This window comes from Chinchilla lanigera, unplaced genomic scaffold (genome assembly GCF_000276665.1).
Source record: "Chinchilla lanigera isolate Chin_1 unplaced genomic scaffold, ChiLan1.0 scaffold00181, whole genome shotgun sequence".
Taxonomy (NCBI): Eukaryota; Metazoa; Chordata; class Mammalia; order Rodentia; family Chinchillidae; genus Chinchilla; species Chinchilla lanigera.
In genome coordinates this window covers 1,076,362-1,098,026 of record NW_004955582.1, presented here as the reverse complement: position 1 = coordinate 1,098,026, position 21,665 = coordinate 1,076,362, and the positions used below count along the sequence as shown (strand labels likewise).

The following is a 21,665-nucleotide window of genomic DNA, read 5'->3' as shown; positions in this document are numbered from 1 at the left end:
AAGCCAAATTAAAACCATAAAAATATGAGGAAAGAACATGGTTCTAATTCCTGAGATGACCAAGTGTGTAAACAAGACAGTGGTCCCCAAAGGATATCCATGCCCTTGCCCAGAACCTGTGGTGGTTTACGAAGCAGGAGAGAATGAAGTCTGCAGAAGCAATTAAGGTTGCTGACAGGCTGACCTTCAGACAGGGTGTTTGTCCTGAAAGATCTGAGAGGGACAAGTACAGTTACAGGGTGCTCAGTGGGACAAGAAGGCAAGGATATTCAGGTCACAGGGATGGGGGACAGGGGATTCACCCTGCTGTCACTGGCTGTGCAGGTGGATGGGCTCCTCTACAACTAGAAAAGGCAAGGAAAAGGATTCTCCCCTGGAGCCTCCAGAATGAACCGCCCTGTTGACCCCTGGATTTTAGCCACTACGACTCATTTCTGATCCCTGACCTCCAGAATGTGCAAGAGAATAAATGCATGTTGTTTGTAGCCATTAGGTTTGTGGGGTTTGTAACAGCAACCGCTGAAAACTGGTACACTAAACAGCAGCCACTGCATCAGTCTATGTAGTACCCATGTCAGACGCCTTCCGCATTCTCAGTATCTCCTTTCATGCTCACTGTAGCTCTGCACAGCGGAATCATCGCCACACTTTCTTAGCCATGAGTTTGGGGAGGATGCCCAGTGGTCCACAGCCACTCAGCCAATTGGAGCAAAGACAGAGTCTCAGCCATTGCTATGGTCCACGGCCAGCACTGCCTTCCCACCATGACCCAAAGCCCAGGTCACTGCACCCGTGCAGCTGCTGTTGTTACGCTGTCCAGGGCATAGAAACTCTGATCCCCAGTGTACAGTGCACATGACTGCATCCTCTCAAAGGTGGGGGTTTGTGGTCTTCCTACCTCCTAGGAGTCGATGAGTATCTGATTAAGAATATTGACCTAGAGGGCTGCTGATTTAGCTCAGCAGCACAGCACCTGCCTGGCAAGCGTGAAGTCATGAGCTCGATTCCCGGTACCGGAAAAAAACCAAAGAGTTCAATCATAAATTATACTTTATGGCTCTCACATTTAATTCCTTCCTATTTTTTCCCAACTGAGCTGAGGATTGTTTTGCACCTCTTCTGTGTCCTCCAGATTTCCCAGAATGCTGAGATTCACTAAGTGTTTACATGAACTCATTATAGAAGATACTACTTGCCATTCCCACCACTCAAGTTCTAACCTTAAAATGTGTCTTCTCTTTAAACTTTGACTTTTTATTTATCCATGAAGAAAGCTGTGTACATGAGATGAAGAGATGGGTTTCATGTCTTGTAAGTGTTAAGCTTAATTGTCAACTTGATTGGCTTTGGGACCCACGCAGGGCATTGGAGGAATACACTTTTGAGTGTATCTGGGTGGGTCATGCTAATATGACTTGAGGTCTACATCTCATCCCTGGCCCCCTCCTTGTTGGCACTATTTCCCTGCTCTGCTTTCTACATGCCATGAACAGAGCAGTTTTGATCCATCACAGTCTTCCACCATGATGTTCCTGCCTTACAGCCAGCTGGCCACGGGTGGAGCCCCCTGAAATGATGAGGCAAGAAACCTTTAAATTATGAGTGTCTGATACTGTGCCCCATGGATGGGAAAGATTACACAACTGTAAGGTAATCTGCCTTCCAGAGTAAAAGCCCCAAGAAAAGTGCAAACTTCAAGCATTTTTTTCTCAAGTAGCATCTTCTATAATGAGTTCATATAAACACTTGGCGAATCTCTGATCTTGTGTTGGAATCCTGGCCTTGTCAGTGAGTGCCACAAACTCCTCATGTCACTTGTTCACTTCTCACACAGATCTAAGAACAACTCCACTGCAGAGTCACTGCAAAAATGCCATGAGTATCACAGATGCTCAAAAAGTGGGCATTGTTAGTTTATTTTAATGCTATGCAAATCCAGCAGAGAGATTGTTACGGCTGGATAGAACGGGTTGAATAAGACTACAAAGACCTATCAAGTACAGACTTCATGAACAGAAAATATGGGTGAATTGGTCTACAAAAGGTATATAAAATGCAGATTTAGGGCTGGGGTACAGTTAGCATTGTAAGCCAAAAGAAAAATAATAGCAACTCACAGACGCAAGAGGGAAGGCAGGTTGCAGAAGACCAGAGTTGGCATTGCTCCAGGAGATGCAAGACACTCATGCTGTCTAAACAAATAGGCCTGAGATATCCTGGCAGCCTGAGAAGTTAAACATATTCCAAAGAGCCAACTCTTCTTAACATGCTTCCTATAAAGTATCAACCCTGTCTGTTGCACTGCTAAAATAAGTAGAAATTTTAAAAGCTCTATTGCTCAGATTAGTTGGGGAGGTGCTATAGACGCCATCATCCCCCAGTGAGTTCACCAAGCCCACTGCATCAAAGGGCCCTGAGGATTCTGTGGCAGGAAAATGTACTTGTATTTACCCGACCTACATTTCCCTGATGCATTAATCACAGGGCCTTGTTTAGGAAATATTACTCATAGCTATCTGCAGCTCTGCGTTTTATAAAACACACTCTGAGGAACTCTGCAGCAGGGCTGGGGCAGATGTGGGTTCCTGTCAAAGCCAAGCCTAGCTCTCATAGAGGCTGAAAAAGAGGGGACAGGGTTAGTTCTGGGCAGTAGCATGCAGTCTGGCTTTTGTGGGAAAGAGAAGGAAATTATTTGTAGGACAACAACACAAAGAGACCATCAACCAGACCTGATGACTGACTCACAGCATGGGGGAGAAGTGCCAGGAGCCTGAGAAACAGCACAGAGGCTCAGATCTGTGCAGCTGGGTGATGTGGCTGCCAGACTGGGGATAAATTGGGCTGGAATCAGCCAGGAACCCCTCCATCCAACTCCCACCTAGGAGGCCTCATGGTCAAAGGTAGCAACTGTGAGTCAAATTCAAATGCAGATTTTGGAAGAAGAATGTGCTGCCTTAAAAGAGCAGAAGCTGAGCTCCATGATGTTAGCATTTTGTCCAGAAGAGAGAAATGTTAAGCAGCTTAAAGTTCAGGCAAGTTAGAGACCAGGATGAAAAAAGGACAACAGAACCCTGAGGAAGTGGAGCTGTGAGTCTGCACAGGATAAAAAGACAGAATCATCAAGAACACAAAGACCTACAAATGCTGGGTAGGACAAGGGGGACTCCTCTGCACTGCTGGTGGGAAGGGAAACTAGTGCAACCACTATGGAAACCAGTATGGAGATTCTTCAGCAAACTAAAACTAGAAATTCCATTTGACCCAGCTATTCCCCTTCTAGGTATCTTCCTGAAAGAATCAAAGACATCATACTATAGAGATACATGCATGTGCATGCTCTTAGCAGCACAATTCATGATCTCCAAGCTATGGAAGCAGCACATATGCCTGAAAACAGACAAATGGATTTTAAAAACCGTGACATTTGTACAATGCCGGCTTATTCAGTCATTAAGAAGGTGGTAAGCTCTAGTCATTTCTAGGAAAATGGACTGAACTTGACACCATAGTGTCAAGTGAAAGACATCAGACACAGAAGGTTAAATTTTGCTTGGTTTCTCTTATAGAAGAAACCCTAAACATAAATAAAGGGCAAAAAAGAAGAGGTGTTAGGAAACAGGGAAATAGACTTCCTGGAGATGGGGGAGGGAAGCAGAGGAAGCAGGTAGAAGGGAAGGAGGGAGGAGGAGAAGGAAAGGACACTGAAAATGATCAAAACACGACATAGACCCACCAGCTGCCACAAACAAATGTAGTTATTTTATATACTGGTAACCTATCCCAATTAAATAAAAAATTAAAAAATCTAATGTAAGAATATTTTCCTAATAAAGTCATACTTTTTTCTTCTAAAAAAAAGAAAAGTGAAATGACTTTCCAGGGACTCAGGAAAGCCAGCGAGGGGGAGGGTGTGGTGGTGGAGGATGGATGGACAGACAGAGGTCACCAGCCAAGAAAAGGACTGTGACAGGGACAGGAGGAAGGCAGGCACACTGAGGCGCTCCACAGCACAGAGACACTCAGTGGAGAGACTCAGGCACAGTGCAGCCAGTGAGCCATTTTTCAGACTCCAGCAAAGACGGAGAAACAATTTTACAACCCAAGACATGGAAGAGGTTAAGGTGACCTAATAGAAACATTTTCAAAGGTGAACAAATACATCTGCTTTCAGACAGAAACCCCTTGTCATGTCTGAAAAAAGGAAACTGGCAAGCTGCACATATACTTGGAGGCAAAGGTCCAAAACAAATGAAAATGCAGTTAAGAGAGAATACAGAATAGCGCTTCAAAGTTTGGGCTTCAGAGTCTCACGGACTGGGCTATCAGCTGACCACCACCACCTAATTTTTCTGACCCGCAGACCTTCCTTGTAGAATGGGCTTAACAACAGCTTCTGCATCCCGGATTTACTGTGAGAATCACACAGGTGGATTGTGGAGAGCGTCTATCACCAAGCCTGACTCAGGCTAACCCTGGATAGGTCGCTACTGCCGCTAACAGGAGCAACTGCCACAGCAGCAGGGACAGCAATGTTTGCTGCTCTTGTTTTGTTTACAGGAGAAGCGACCTCCAGAGAAGAACAAATCCTTGGCTCTGTGCATAGTAAGATATGACTGACTGCACAGTTTATACAAAGGGTGTCTTAGGTGCGCAGTTTCATTTGTTTAGCTCATCTGCTGTGTGTCCAGCTGTATTTCAGGTGTCCTGTCACTAAGTGTTTTCATCTAAGTTCCCTCCGTCACAGTGGGGCACTGTGTCTCTCCTGAAATTGAAGATGGCAGCAGAGATAGAATTTGTCTGATGTCTAACTTATTAATCTTTTTACATACCAAAGATATTCTTTCAAAAGTTGGCCAGAAAGACACTTTTAATGGAATTATTTAATTATGCTACATCTACTTAAAAAACAACTTTACCAAGCAACATCCAGGAGAGCCTAGAGAAAGAACACTGGATAGGGAGGTTTAAAAAGATGCAGGTCTTTTTGCCAGCTCCTCTGTTAGTCCTCTGTGAGCCTCAGTTTCCCTGCCTGAGAGACAGGAGGCTGTCCTTGCAGGCAGGGTGACTCCCTCTACAGTTCCATGAGGCTAAAATGGTGACGAGCTTGGATGCATCCCTGAGCGCAACTCTGTTCTCTCTCCTTCCTGGCGGGAATTGTGCACAGAGCGCTCTCAAGTTCAGAACTGCATATATTTTAACGTTGTAAGCAAGAGAACTGGGGAGGTCTTTAACTGCCCCCAAAGTGCGTCACCTCTGAGTTGCCAGGAGGAAAGAAAGCATGGAAAATGAGTAGAGTTGGAAAAGCCAGCAGCTTGATGCGGGGGTGAGCTCAGAGCAGCCTGACGTCCCATCTCCATCTGAGCTGACAGACAGGGGTGCCGGCAGGAGGAAGCCCTGTGCTCCCCTCAGTTCCTCCTTCCTGTGGCAGGTGAAGGAGGAAGCGGCTACCTGGGAACTCCTCCTAGGCCCTCTCCAGTCTCCAGCCCTGGCTCCCAGGCACCCTCCTGACAGCCTCCCCTCTCTCCTCACTGTGTCTCCTTTTGCAGCTGCACGAAAGCCAGGCTCTGGGGCCAGGCTGCCTGGTGTGAATTTTGTCTCCTCAGCCTGCCTTGGGCTCTGGGTCACCTCAACCTTTCTGCTTCGGTTCCCTCACTGGAAAAGGGAGCTGATGCTACTACTTGGTCACATCATGGTCTTGAGGATAAATCAGATCAAATGGGACAAGAAGGGAAGGTGCTTAGACACACAGCAAACGCTAAAAACCATTAGCTCTGGCTGCTGATTTTGCTGTTACTGTGATCTGATGTTGATGAGACAGTCATTCACCTTGTATAACTAACTGCTGAGTTCTCATCAAGTCCTAACTCTACTTGTAGCAGTGCAGCGCCTGCCGTCCCTTCCACAGAGTGTTGGTATGCGATACACAGTAGTACTTTGTGCACCTGAAAAAGCTGGCACTACGTGGTAGATAAAGGTCACTGCACCCAAGTGACAGGGAATAGCTGCAGTCTCCTCCTCCAACTCTGTACCAGGTTACAGCAAGAAAAGTGAAAGCCACAGTATCCCCTGGGGCAGAACAGCACAGAAGACAAGTTGATTTCCTCCTCTTCTTTCTGATGCTGCTCTTCCCTCCAGTGTGGGTTCTCCAGGCCACCAACTGTGGCAAGGTCAGGTTTCATGTGTCACTTTGCCTGCCACCACCACCTCAGGAGTGGCGTCAAACCCAACTCCAGATGCTCAAGCCAAGACCACAGGGGCCACTTAGCTTAGCACCAGCATCTGCAGCTCCCAGCATCTGAAGCTCTGGTTTCACATTTCGTTGCTTTCCTCATTTAGGACAGAATCTCAGGATTGAGGGACCTGGAATTGCTCCCAGTCTCCAAGGCCAGAAACCTTGTTTAAATACAGAATCGCTAATTTGCGCATCCTCTGTCAGTGGAGATTTCTCATAAAATAGGCCTGAGGTCACAGTTTCATTGCGGGTTTTTTCCAGGGAAATTAGTGAAATTGTTCTATTCTTCCTCTTAGGGTGACCCTGTTTAATTGCAGACACCTGCAGGCATTTCAGGACCTTAAGTGAGACCTGCCCAAACTCCATGGGGCAAATTCCACCCACCCTGGTGGGTGTGGGCCAAGGCCTGCTGGAGCTAGAGGAGACTCAGGAGCTGCACACAGCTGGAAACTCACCCTTGGAGGATTAAGAAGTCACCTGGAAACTGTGAGCCTCCTTGCACCCTGAGATGCTGAAATGTGGTATTTCCTGTTACAGTGGGATGAGGAGCCCTTGAGATTACTGCAGTGAAATCACATCTGTGCTCAGCATCCTTGCCCTGCAGCAGAGCTGTGCAGTCCAGAGCTTTCCTTTAGGTTGGGGTGCTCAGGGTGCATGCAAGTAGCACCAGTCCATGACACCTGGGAACAGCTGTCCCCATCTGGGCTGCATCTGGTTTTGTAGATGATTAAAGAGATTAAATGTTCTCATATAATCAATCTCTCCATCTCTTTCCATCCCTCCTTATTGCCCTTTCTCCCTGTATACACAAGCATAGTCACACAGACAGACAGGCAGGCAGACAGACAAATCGACACTTGCAAACTCACACATTTCTCTTATCAGTGAAAACTTTGATGCTAAGTATTATTTACAGGTCTGAAAACAGACATTTAGCCAGCAAAGAATTTATCTGATTCAGACCTCTTTTGGCGAAGCCAGGTCAAGATTCCACACACTGTTTGCCAACACACATAAAAACAACAACTCACATAAACCAAGCGCTGCTCTCGCACAGCAAGTGGCCTGCCTGGCCCCTGGCTCCCAGTGAGCCTGGTCCCCCACAAGGAGGCTGCTCTAGGCTGTACCTCATACCTTGGCAAGAAGCAGTGCTTGCCAAAAGCTCTCTGAAGATTGTTTAGCTCACTTCAAATATTTAACTTTAAGTAAATCATCCAAACCAAATTTACTTCTTTTCTATTGGAAAGAGGGAAAGAGAACTGTCACAAGCTGTTCAGAAACAGCAATGCTCTTCATTACTCTTTGCAGGTCTGGTTTTAAAAGGAGTTTCCCCCTCACGTTGATAGAATCCTCAGCGCCATTCCGACCAAGCCTACACTTCCGTTCCTCCATTACCACTCCTTGCTCACAGGATTGAGTCTCTGACGTCACTGACTACTGCAAGGACACCCAGAGAAAGGGTCTACAGATTCATGTTTCTTCCTTCCTGCTAAACATGACGGAGACTAAGACCAACACAGGCAGGAAGAAATTCTGCAGATGTTTAGACACAATGTCACCCCCTGCTGGAAATAATGCAATTTTCATTAAACTAATATTGAGAATCTTTGGGGTATTTGAGCTCTACAGTCAACCTATTTAATGTACATAGTTTTGCCTCCTTCCAAGAAAGAATTGAAGGGAGCACACAGACACACCTACTGAGCAATGCAAAATAAGCAAACATGGATGTATGAGTGAAGCCAGAAGTGAGCTGAATATTCAACACTGCATGCCATTGGAAGTGGGCTCCAAATTTATTTCTAGCTTCTGAGCCATGAAAGCAAAGACTATGACTTTTAATCCATCAAGTTATAGCCCTCTGCAGGACTAGGGAATTAAATGCAAAAACATATTCAAGCAAACCCAGGAGCTCTGACTTTCACCTTCACATGCGGAGGGCAGCAACACTGTGTTCTCTCTCTGGCTGTGTCTGGGCAGCAGGAATGACAGTAAATTACTGCTCCAGCTCTGTGGCTGCTCACCTCTGCCCTCATCAGGGCTGTGGCCCCTGGTGCGGCGGGTGGTGGTGGGGAGCTGGTCTGCTGACATTCTTGGACGGGCAGGGGGTGATTTTGCCCCGCAAGAAGCATTTTGGGTTGTCACAAACCTGAGACAGGGTTGCTATTGGCACTTAGTGGGTGGAGCCCAAGGATGCTGCTAAATATCCTGGCATGCAAAGACAGTCCCACTACAGAGTTATCTGGCTGAAGGCTTGAGGTTGAAAACTCCAGTGTATATTTAACCAGATTTGAACACTGTAGACACGTTAAGCATTACATGGTACCCCATTAGCATGTACACATTTCATGTTTTGCTTATTAGTTGAAATGTTTCTAAAAATTGTTTTAAAAAGAAATACTAGTGCAATATGAAAGAGTGGGGTGTGTGTGTACGTGCATGCAAATATTTATTAATAAAAATTAATAATAATTAAAAATTATTAATGAAAATTAAGTCACTTTTCTGGTTTTAGAAAACAGGAGGCTTGTTTTATAAGTTCAGTCTACTCTAACAACCTACATAGTAGAAGAGCTTTCATAAGTGACAGAGGAGGGAAAATGAGCCCAAACATTTGTTCTGGATCCTGGATAAATAACAAAAAGAGTTTCAAAGTAGGGGTTCTGGAGGCCACAGGTAAAGGACATCCCAACAAGTCTACCCAGCTGCATTATGAAAGCTGGGCATTGCTTATAAAAACTGGATGCCATCCCATATCTGAACTGACTCTGAGCAGAGGAGCCTGGCCAAGAAGAATGAGTTTTACAGCAGGGATGGAAGGGTTGCTGGAGAGGAGACAGCATAAACACATGGAAAGAACACCAAAGGAAGTTGAGAAATCGCCATCTGATGATATAATTTAGATTTGGACAGAGAAGCGCATGCCTGAGTGCCTCCAGCTCTGACCTGTTAGGTGCAGGTGCAGAGTTAGTGGCCTCCAGGTGTCCCTGCAGCTGGGTGGCTTCTGCCTTTGCCAGCTGCCTCTCCTGCTGACAGAGGCCTGGGCTCCTTCATATGCCTCTCACATGTGATTTAATATGACTCTGCAGACATGGCTCTGTTATCATGCCCATCCTTCTAGTCTTCCCTTTTCTTTCTTTTCTGTCTACCCACTCCATGGCAATGGAGATGTTTGCACTTCCCCATGAAGTGTCTCCTGTGTGAAGCAAGGACAGACTTATGAGAATGCCCAGTATTTTCTAGTTTACCCTCTTAACATGCATGAGGTTAGGCAGGTCACATCCACAATCACATCGTTATCAGGCAGGATCACTGCCCCTTAGTTTTTTAAAAATGTATGGCCAGCCTCATCCAGAAACAGCCCAAATTTTGAATTAGATTCTTGTGACATCTTGCCACGGATACTCAGGAAAACTTCATCCATATAGACTCCAGATGCTCATTCAGAAAAGGATGAAACTGAAAGCAATGCATCTGAACCAGGCATGGTATTGCATGCCTGTGATCCCAGCTCCCTGAGAGGATAAGGCAGGAGGCTTACAAGGTCAGATCCAGTCTGGGCAACTCAGAAACTTAGACAGACCCTGTCTCAAAATAAAAAAATAAGTTAAAAGAAAAAGGGCTGGGAAGGTAGCTCAGTGCAGAAGCACTGGGTTCTATGACAGTGAATATTTTAGAGTTTTTGATGATAACAGCCTGCTGCAGCCTGTGTGCCATAGGTTTGCCACCATTGGTGGTATTCAATTTGAAGTATTTATTTTTTTAAAAAAGCTTCTTCTTCAGAGAGTCTCTAAAGGGATGGTTAAATGTTATAGTTTATATACATTACTTTGAATCAACTGGTGTGTTAATCATAGCAAAATCTTCCTGCATTAGTTCCTGACCCCTACTAAGTCATACTTCATAGCCTCCTTCAAGTTATTGTATATACTTCATAATCTGCAAAGAAAACCCTTTTTATTAAGTGTATAAGTTGTCTTTGTTAATTCAACCAGCACTTCTATCCAGTGTATAGTTGTTTCATGGCTCTGGGTCTAAAGTAGTTAATATATGGTAGCTATATAATAGGTGATAACAATATATATACATATTATTATGTTTTATGTATATTTAAAATGACCCTCCATTACCCATTGTCCAAAAGTATAACAATTCAAAAAGCAAAACAAAACAAGACACTGAGATTACTCTTAGCAATAGAAACTCTGATGTTAGATACATGGAAGGGACAAGCTTGTTCCCAGGAACACTAGCATCATCTAAGATGAAGCCCATTCCTTGAAGCCTGATGGGCTCGCAAGATACTTCCTAACAGGTTTCCAAGCTTTGTTAATCCTGCTCAGCATACACAGAACTAATCTGATAAAGCATTACCAACACCCCTTTTCAATGAAATACTTCAGAAAGCTATCTCAAAACCACATGCATTTAAGGAGGACTGAGAAGGTGATGTGCAGATATGTTTATGTGCATCTAATGGGAAATCCGTTGCCATGTCTGTCCCTGGTGTTGTGCAGTCCCGTGCTTGCGCAGTCTCAGTCGGTTTCCAGAACAGGCCGTGTGCAGAAAGAAGCTGCAAGAGCTCAGTTAAAAGTCGCAGGATTGCAATACCATTGTGAGCCAGTGATCTCTGAGACCTCTCACAACAACCACCCTGGCAGTGCCCAGGCAAAAGGGTGAAGAGCAGGGGTCTGGCTGAGGGAGAAAGCGCAGCTGTGTGTTTTATCGTGAGAGATGGAGAATCCCTCCTTGATTATAGATGTCTGGTGTTCCTGGATGTCATTATCTTAGCGGCTATGACTGCAAATGCTATTAGCAATTAAAACACACATTACATTATCTGGACCTTTTTAAAACCTCATCAGATCATTTATCTTCCTGATTCTCAGAGCAACAAGTTCTGACGGAAAATCCACATTTGTCTCAGTCGTGCTTCTGTGAGAGAATTAGATCTGATTAATGTGTCTATAGGGAGCGGGGACAACCCCATGCTCCACCCACAGAATTAAAGCATGCAGAAAACAACACCACTAGTTTCCTTATTGCATCGCAAATTGCCAGACAAACAGCAATGCACATTTTCAAAGCAATGAACTTACTTTCAGTGCAAATCGGGCAGCATCCTTTCCTGTTGAGAATTTTACCCTAATCAGGAGAAAAACAAATACAGAATTAATGTTAAAAACAGGATCTGCTGAAGATAAAGCTCAAATCTAATACCAGATAAACCGAGGAAATCAGGCCAAGCTGTGTTGGAACTCAGCTGATGAGGGTAAGGTGAGGTTTCAGATATCAGGTTCTGAGGCCAGGCCTGGTCATTGCGAAGGCCTTGCTGTTTCTATTCTCTGTGAAGTGTGAGGCTTTCAGGCCTTGCAGGTTTTGGGTTTCTCACGTGGCCTGGAGGGAAGTTGGACAGTCTACTCACAGATAGGCAGGGCACACACACAGCGGGCAGGGCCTGCAACCTGCCAATCTGCCAGGCCTTCCTCCTCTCTTTGTTTCTGGGAGGAGCCCAAAAGTGAACTGCAATCCAGGCTCAGGGTTCATGCATCCTGTGGGCGTGGGTGGCTGCAGATCAGTTTGGTTGAAGTCTTTCTTGCAGAAAGTGGGTCTTACTTGTGTCAATGCACTGGGATGCTCTCAGAACCAATGGAACCAAGCCCACTGAAATGCTAAGTGATTTCCATTACTTTCTGGAAATTTGCTGCAATTTTCCCTCATTGCGCACCTTTTCGTGTTTTTACTGCATGATATTTAGAAGAGCAAGCACATTCTTGGGGCCCAGTGGACAACTCTCCCTCATCCTTGACTCAGTGGTTAATCACAGGGAAAAGCACTGTGGCAGGAGATCAGTACTGATGGAGCACTTGCTTTGTCACAGATGTCCTGCAGACCTTTCATGTATGTCACATAACATCGGGTGAGTTGTACGGGTGTGAGGAGTTAACTACATTGGGGGATTAATGATGTTAGAAATTATTACAGCCATTGCTATTGAGAAGCACGAGAACCTTATGAGCTGAGCATTTCCCTTTTCATAGATGGTACATTGATATCATGTAATGGGTAAGGTTGAATCTAGAATTAAACCTAGCTTTGTGTGCCCCTCAAGGCTGTGTTCTTTTCACTGCAGATTTCCAACCTCCATAGTCCTTTATCTTAAGATAATTTAACATTGATTAAGTTTCTGCTCTACATTGCACATTCCTCACATTGTGTCTCATTTAAACACCACCACGCTCCAGATGGAGGGGCCTCATCCTGTTTACAGGAACTAAGGAAAGAGGGCCACAGAGGTTGCCCATGGCCCGTGACAAGGACACACAGGTCATACACTGCTCATTCACTTGCATCAGAACAGGTGTGGGTATTTGAAAATAAACAATTATATTGACTTTAAGAAGGCTGGGTGATTATTGCAGAACCAGAACCAGGTCTCATTCTGTTTTCTTGCATCAGCTAGGACGCATTAAAGGCCATGGCAACTTTGAATGAAACTTCAAACTCAGCTCCACTCAGCCATGCCATGGCTTGGGGGCATCGGGACACCTCATTTCCCACAGCTCTGCTGTTTCTGTCTGGCATGGAGCCTCCTTTAATTTGTCATAACTGGAAGCAGCTGAGGACAAAGCCAGACAGTCAGCTCAGCCCTTGGAATGTCGGCCCCAGGACGATGGACTGAGCTTTTCTATCCCCGTGAAGAGAGAGGTTTAACACCAAGTCTGGAACCCAGTGTGGCTTGATTCCCAATATCTACATCGAGGCAGAAACTGACATCTCCCTTCTTGGGGAAAGAAGGTGGTGCAACTCACAAAATCAGGTAGGAAATAAACCAACAGCAAGGTGTGAAGCCAGAGATCCCAGCTCCATGTCATTGGCTGCGAAGGTTTGGACACCCTGCAGCCCCGTGTGTAAGGAGGAGTGCTCACAGCCCCCACCTCAGGAGGTCTCAGAGTTAAGTGAGATCAGTCCTAGGACCACAGAGAAAGCCTCAGTACACATCAGTGGCACTGAGAGGACAGTGTTGTGATGATCTGACCCAGTCCCTACTGGAACCCTGGCAGCCCTTCTCACAGGCGTTCTCCTTTGTTCCTGTGGAGTTGCCAGTGGGGGCAGGCAGGGAATCCAACATTAAATCCTTCCTCAGCAAGACACACTGACTTCTGGAAAAGACCTGTGTGGCAGCCAAGGACAGAGCAGGAAATATAAATGTTCTTTATGTCACTTTAGCTTTTTCTACTCTCCCAGACGATGTTGGGGAGGACAGGTAAGTGCAAAGGATTCCCATGGGAGGCAAGAGCACCTTCCACGGTCTTCCCACTGGCCTCTGAGAAGGGAAGTGCGAAGGGGAGGACCTGCTGGAAAGACACGTAGGAACTGAAAGGTGGTCCTTGTGGCTGCAGCCTGCTCAGAGTGCCGAGAAGCTTGGGAGGGTGCAGTGGAAGGGGTTGGGCAAGGGCTCAGCAGGGAACTCAAATGTGGTCCAGGAACAAGGCCCACTCATGAGATGCTGGTGACATAAAGAGCGATGCTCTCCCTCCAGTGAGAAGATAGACAACCGTTGACCCTGTTCCACGCTGAGCTGGAGGCCACACCAGGCCCAGGGAGGTGAGCTGCTCAAGCCACTGGATTGGCACAGCCCCTGTTTGCATCTTGCAGGAGGAGGAAACCAAGATTATTAACATATGCTAAGAGACTCATCCCAGGACGGGCCCTCTGAGGACGGCATAAATGATGTGAACTCCTCTCCCCATGAATATTTATAAGCAGCCCCTGTTCAAGTCTATTTATTGTACCTCCTCTCTCTTTTATTATAGGAGGTTTTCAGTTCTCTGTCAGGCTTTTTAAAGCAAGACTAATTAACACTTTTCCTTCTTTTCTCCCCACTTTATTCAGTTGTGCAAGAGCAGCAGCTGTTACTTTCTTGTACCTCCTTTGGCACTCGAGTAAAAAAAAAGCAACTTTTGTTTATCATAATACCAGATGTGAATGAAATTAAAAGCTGTCCATAACAGAGAAGGGAGGACAAGTCCTGAATATATGGATATGTTGTTCTCATTTACTGGTGAATAGGCTTGACATTTACACAAAATGCATGAAACCTTGAACGGTTTCGAGTTGCTGAGGTGAATTCAATGAAGCTCTTGCTTTAGAAGATAATGGTGCTTTACTCAATGTGCGGGACTATGAGCTCCGAAAGGAGATATTTCCACAGGGTGGACAGAGAACTTGAGCAAAGGCCCCAAGCTGCTGCTAGAAGGGAGAAACTTCTTGGCAAATTTATTAGTAAGAAGCCAGCCACATGTCACTCTGTCAGTGAGAAGAAAGCTGTGATTTGAGATAGGAGAGTAGGAAGGAAAATGCAAAAGACAAGTTAGGATGTTAAACAGAAAACGCAACAAAAGAAAGTGAAGGAATGGGTCTAAGCAGAGTTGCAGAGGTTTTATAAAAGGAATTGGGGGAAGCCAGTAAGAAGTTGAGGAGCTGGGACAAGAGCTGGCTGGAAGTGTTCCCATGAGGTGAGGCTGGGTGAAAGGAGGAAGCTTTGCTGGGGACCTGGCTACCTGGAAATGTGAAGGCCTTGCCAGATCTGGCTTCTGCATTCAGAAGATGGCAGTGACCACACTTATACGGGATGCTTCCCAAGGCGCTAAGGTGAAGAGAATGCAGACCAATGTCCAGACATACCTGCGGGCAGCTGTTGATGGACACACACTGCTTCCTGCGACACTCCGTTCTGCCAGTCACACAAGCACAGATGGTGCAGTTGGCCGTGGACCATACCTCACCCTCCTGTGGGACAGAGCACAGGGTTCTGTGGGAGCTGGGGCAGTGGGTGGGACTGCTCCGTAGGGAAAACATGTCTCACCCTGAGTCAGGGATGGCGTCCTTAGACGTAATGACTCTAAACTCTCATCTATACAAGGTGTGATCACAGTATATAGTGAATGTTTGAATTTTTAAAAATTGATTGCAGTAAAAGACACATTGTGGTGAATTTCTCTCAAAATCCTCCCAGTCAATTCCAACACACTTCCCTCATCATTCCTCCCAGTTTGTAAAGCAGTTCTGAAAGTCCTCTTGCCTGAGTGTCTTTATGAGGCATGATTTAAAAATACACAAAAAGACAGTGAATGCTGCTGCTGAGCGCCATCCAATGGAAAGGGAGGCTCATAAAACAAGGTCTGTCCTCATCCACCTTATTCACTGTATCTGGAGCCCTGCAACTTCTGGCTCTTCCCCAAAATCAAAATAACCATTAAAGGTCAGTGTTCTGGATAGATGCAGCACATCAAGGCAGCCACAGTAGTATAACTAAAGAAAGCAAAGAGGACTTTCAGGGCTGCTTCTGAAGAAGTAAGGATGATGGGATGAATGTATTCAAAGTGAGAGGAGTATTTTGAAAGGGATTCACAGCAATGTGTCTTTTGCTGCAGTCATTTTTTTGTTCAAACAATTTCCCTATTTTTGATAATATCTCATAATTTATCAATATAAAATAAAGGTGAGAGAGGATTTCAGGGTGTGTGTGGGTGCTCTCCCTCCAGGATATGGAAGAATTCCCATGTGTCTGATAGGTTATATTTGCATGTTCCTCCTCGTGCACTGTATGACAGCAAGTATGAATTTTCATACATGATACATTAACAATGTTCTAATTTCCCTCTGTTTGGTAGAACTGAAATGGTTGTTATCCCGGGTAGCAGCAGTTCACTGGAATGGCCAGAGGTGGTTGGTTTGTTCCCAGATGTGTCACAGTTCTGGATATGCAAAGGGGGCATATGACAGTGCAGAGCAAAGACAGAAGACACCACCAGCCATACACAGCTTGTCCCTGCCTGGCCAGCATCCTCCTCCCATAATGCAGGGTAGCATTTCAGTACACATTTCCTTGCTCACAGAGAAAGAGCCACTTGAGGAATTTCCTTGGCCTGTTGATTTATCATCAGCAACTGCCCAGTATCCAGCCAGGACAGAACAAGCAGAGATGAGATCCATGCTTGTGACCTAAGGTCACAGGCCACAGAGTTAGGCCTACAACACAACGAAGGCTCCTTCCTGGGCTTGTGGATCCAGAGAAACAAGTCTCCATCTTTGTTAACGTCCACTGTTCTTTACTTTTGAAGCTATGTTAAGGACTGCCTGCCCTCTGGTGCCTTTTAGATGAAAAGATCTGACTCAACTAGACTTAAAGGACACCTTTCTGCAGATTCAGTGTCTCTGTCAGTTATTTCAGGCTGCAGTCACCTAAAGGAGCCTGTTTAAAGGAGATTTAAAGTGCTCTGCCCAAAACCCCATCGGGAGAGGGTGTCTACTTTATCTCCACACTCTAGAGGCAAAGGTGACTTTGTGTACAGGACAATGAGTGGTCCTGAAAGCCGGTGTAAACACAACACACACACACACACACACACACACACACACACACACACACGGCCCTCTGTGGGCAGAACACATCACAGCTTCTCAGAGAACATAAGAACCATAGCCTCTCTTCTAGCTGTGTTGGTGACCAGGCAGTCTGGCCCAAGAAGTTTCCACAACTGAGCTAGTTCTGAGGTCTCAATTCCCAAGGGTATCATGAAGTGACATCTTTGGGTACAGAGCAATTTCCTCCATTCTTGAGGAAAACAGATTAGATGGGGGATGGGGGAATCCTAGAACAAAGCCCATGACCTGCATCCAAAGTGTAATGGCCACTGCACAGGTTCCCACTGTGAGTACCAGGAAATGCTAAGAATCACACCTATGGTGGCCGGATGCCAGCAAACAACCTGTCACTTTAGTTGGGGCTGCATCCTCTCACCTCTGTGGACCACCATGCTGACCACGTATACCATGATGGTTTTTACATGAGCATTGTCCAGAGAAAATTCCTCTTGGGAAAGGGACTTTGTGAAAAGCTTCTAAATGCAGCAAACTGGGATTCATCAGGATCTTGATGTGGGGGTCATCTTGGCAAGGGTCCCTGAGCAACCCCACCTGAATGAGATGCTCCTGAAAGTGGGTGCCCACAACCACACCACCCACTGGGAAGGGCAACAGTGGAGGGCAGGACAGGATATTCTACCAGCAATGAAGCCAAAGGAAACACTTCAAATGGTTGCCTCTCTGTCCCACGTGCTCTTTCTTAATTCTAAACGTATATGAGTATATATATAATACTACAATATACACAAACATATTGGATACACACAAATGCACTCATATATGCACATACATATAGATTGTGGAACGCTCCAACCTGTATTAACCAGAGCTGTTTAACAGGCAGCACAGGGCAACAGTGCACATGAGCTTGATCCCTGACGTACCCGGAAAATCTTGTTGCCAGACTTGCACACGCTGACGTCTTCTGGGGGCACTCGCAGGAGGCAGTGCTCACAACAGGCCTCCTTGCCTCTGTCACAGCTGCTGGGGTGGGAGCATGTCTTCTCACATACCACAGTGGAGTCCTGGGGATCCAAAGGTAAATGGGAAATTAAAGATGACTTTCCCTAGGTAGACCAGACATCCTACCTGGCCTTCCTCAACAACCCACATGTAGCTTCTTCAAAACATCCTGCAGGTGCCATATTTTAATGTTTTACAATAGCTCATTCATTCTCTTCAAAATTTTACCTGTTAGTTATCCTCTGAACTAGACTGTGGGACATTCTAGTGCCTGGGGACAGCAGTCATACATTCCTGTGAGTATCAGGAAATGCTAAGAATCATACCTTTCAGTGATTTACAACTCCACGCTCAAAAGACCAGTCTACTCCAGCCAGTGAGCAGCAAGGAATCCTCACTCACAGAAAACCAAAATGTTTCCTCCTTCCTTCTTTCTGCCCTTCTCCTCCTCCACATTCTTCCTTAACAGAGTTCTCCTGGGTCTCTGCCTTGGCTTTATGCCACCTTTAGGAGTTTCATGGAAAGCCAGACATCTTTGATCAAAGAGCATCAATTCAGAGCTAACATGTCACCCTAGGTGATGCTGCCCATGTGTGTGCTGTGTCTGCAAAGGAGCTTAGTGAGCAGTCCCTAAACTGGGCCTGGGTTCTAGAGCTCTGCAGTGGAAGACATGACCTTGACCAGGTCGTTTAACCTCTTGGGAGTGACAGCGTTAGATGTGCTACTAAGGTGTTTGGAATGACATGTCTTTCACTGTAGATTTCCTGGTTGGTCTATATCTACGTGCATCTCTCTTCCTCTTGAACTCTTTAGTTACCAAAACAAAACAATAGCCACTACCACCAAAGTAAGTTATTTTAAACTTGGGTCACCCAGACATTCAAGTTAACTCACTAACAAAGATCCCAAAGCCCTCCATGGTAAATGCTTCTTTTCCTGGTCTCACATATAATTCACAGAATAAGGATGTCTGTTCATGTGTGATGTGTGTCCCTCTAAAGCTCTGGAGATGTGGAATTGTTTCTTTACCAAGAATCAGACTGCCAGCTGCCTTTGGAGAAAAGCAGCCTGTTGTTCAAGAAAGACATGGCATGATGAACAACACATAAACACTATCTTCCCAAACTGCCAGGCTTAGCGTTGTGATGAACCATAAATCCATGCCTATCCCTTCCCTTGAATGCATCAAAGCCACTGTCACTGATCATTGTGTCTGAAAATTCAGGATAGGTACCGGAGCCAGGCGATATGGTCATCTGTCTATGTCTGGCTTGAGGAAGTCTCTGGATGGTTCTCAGAGTGTGGCTCTTGTCACCAGGGGCCACTTTGCGGGTCCTCAGAGTATGATGTGAGTTATCAAATAGGAGCTTCACATAAACTTCTGGTCACTTTGAGCGTGATTTCACTTGTGAGGCGGCACCTCTGATGCCTGTGCCTGATAAATAAACACCATTGCCACTGGCTAATAACCCTGAAACCCTAACCTTCTTGGTGGCGTGTGTGCTCCAGCCCCTCTGCACCACCTCACCTTGCAGGTACACGTTGTGCAGTTGTCATAGAAAAATGAGGACCCATTATCATACACATCACTGCGAAAGAGGCAGCTCCCATAGGGCAGGTCAAACACTTTCCTCTGACCTAGAGAGAAGCAACAGCACAGCATGAGAGAGATGGAAGCCAGGAATGTCTCATTTTGACATCAACAATTATAGCACAGGTTGCTAAGCCACCTCCCAAGAGCAGGTAAGTCTGGTGCACAAAGACAGAGCCTTGGGCCTGGCGTGCCAAGAGATCCCCAGGGATCATTGATTTAGAGAGTCATTGTTTAAAAGTTTGATTCTACACGAACCTGTAAGTTCAACAAATCATGATTACACATACATCCATCATAGCGAACCATGATGTCTTTGACATAAGGGCCTGCGTGGGGCTCACAGTCCACTGTGCAGACAAACCCACAGAGGCCATTTCAACACAATGACATGGCAAGTTCCGAGAAGAAACCAACATGAGAAATATAGGGATAGGGAAATCACAGAAGACTTCCAGAGCCTGGGATTCCTGAGCTGTGTCTTAAACACAAGCCTAACCATCCCCACAGTGGGAAGTAGAAGAAGGACGAGTGCAGGTAGAAAGAGTCAAAAAACCACAGGGATTGGAATGAGCGAAAGGAACTAGTGAAATAGCATCTACAGTGGTCTAGACATGTGTGTTACCACAAATCTGTATTGAAACCTAACTGCCAAAGTGACAGCATTAGAGGTAGAGCTTTGGAGAGATGGTTAGGTCACGAGGCTAAAGCCTTCATGGATTGGGTTGGTGCTCTTGTAAAAGAAACCCAAGAGACAGCCCTGGCCCCTTCCACCATGTTAGGTTACAGCAAGAAGGCACCATTATGAGCTATACAACAGACCTTCACCAGACGCAGGATTTACAAGCAATTTGATCTTGGACTTCTCACCTTCAGAACTGCGAGAAATACATTTTTGTTGTTTGAAAGACACCCAGTTATGGTATTTCACCATGAAACAGTGAATAGATTCACACAGAAATTACATAAAGCTAGTACTCTGACAGGCTGAGGATGAAGGATTGCAAGTTTGAGCCCATCCTAGCCTTCTTAGTGACTTAATAAGAATTTGCCTCAAAATAAAAAAAATAAATAAATAAAAAGGGCTGGGATGTATCTGTGTGCAAAGGCCCTGGGCTTAATTCCCAGTACTGAAAGGGAATAATAAAGGCATAAAGGGTGAAGCTAAGTCAAATGGCACAGAGGCAGAATCCAATGCTACATACCAAATGTTCAACTTTTCACACGTATTGTATCTCTGCAGAATTATCTCATTTCACCCTGATATGAGTATTGAACTGACTACCGTAATGTCCAAGAAAGCAAAATCCAAATACAAAGCACAATCCAATCCTTTTCTTTCTTTCAAGGTTGAGTTTCTATTCCTATTGAATATTAGTTTAATTAAAGACTAAGTTTAAAAGCCAGTGATTCATGTTCACTGATCATATTTACATCCACAGACTTCATTTCTTGAAAAAATGATTAATAGCAATCTCTATTTATCAGGAAACCCAGTGAAATTCTGAGAATATTTATAAACACACACTAAGTGCTCTTCTTAGAGTAAGAGTTGTTGGAAGTACCATTAGTAAAAGCCAAGAAAAAATATTATCTTCTTACCAGAGTCAGCTTGCAGGTCAGAATACAGTAGAGATGCAGAACTAAATCACTAGTTCGGCTCTCATCATGGAGAGTAATCTTGTTAGTCCTCTAAAGGTGACAATGAGCTCTAATTTGGGTCCCACAGGCAGACTTCCTTGTGACCTAAGACTTCTCTGCACCTTGCTAACTTTACTCATAAAATGGCATCAGTGGAGTCAATGTGTCACATCATCTCTTCTACCGGATAAGTGGTATGCTCAAAATATGTAGTGAATAGTTAAATTTTAAAAATTAACCAGGTGTGTTAGTGCATGCCTGTAATCCCAGCACTCAGGAGGCTGAGGCAGGAGGATTGAGTTTGAGGCCAGCCTGAACTACATAGTGAGTTCAAGGCCAGCCTGAACTACCTAGTGAGACCCTGCCTCAAAAAAAAAAGTATTACAGTAAAAGATACATTGTCATTAATCTCCCTCAAAATGCTCCCCCATGCTTTGAACACACTTGCCCATCCTTCTTGCCATTTTCTGGAAGTTCTCTTTTGTGAGTATCTTTATGAGGTATGATAAAAAATACAATGTGTGTTGCTGCCAAGTGCCATGCAACAGAAAGGCAGGCTCATAAAAACATGATAATGTGTCTTCATCCACCTATACACCAGATCTGGCACTGTGCAACTTCTAGCTCTTGAATGATCATGAGAGGAAAATATTTTGAATTCATTCAGCCAGTCATGACAGTGCAACTCATAAAAGAAGACTTCTAGAACTGTTTCAGAAATGGCTACATGACGGGATAAAATGTTTCTAAAGCAAAGGAGGGTATTTTGAGGAGGATCCATTGTAACGTGTTCTTTACTATAAGACA

The 21,665-nt window shown here is 45.1% G+C and overlaps 1 protein-coding gene across 1 annotated transcript in view; it reads right to left on the bottom strand.

Annotated features, from left to right (window-relative positions):
* Positions 1–21,665, bottom strand: part of LOC102004870 (BMP-binding endothelial regulator protein) — a gene marked incomplete at its 5' end in the record, with an annotated part of 243,075 nt that overhangs the window by 71,287 nt on the left and 150,123 nt on the right. Inside the window, 4 exon segments of the mRNA XM_005414284.2 lie at positions 11,332–11,377; positions 14,921–15,025; positions 17,548–17,688; positions 19,155–19,264. Of these exon segments, the coding sequence (XP_005414341.1) occupies positions 11,332–11,377; positions 14,921–15,025; positions 17,548–17,688; positions 19,155–19,264 (402 nt within the window).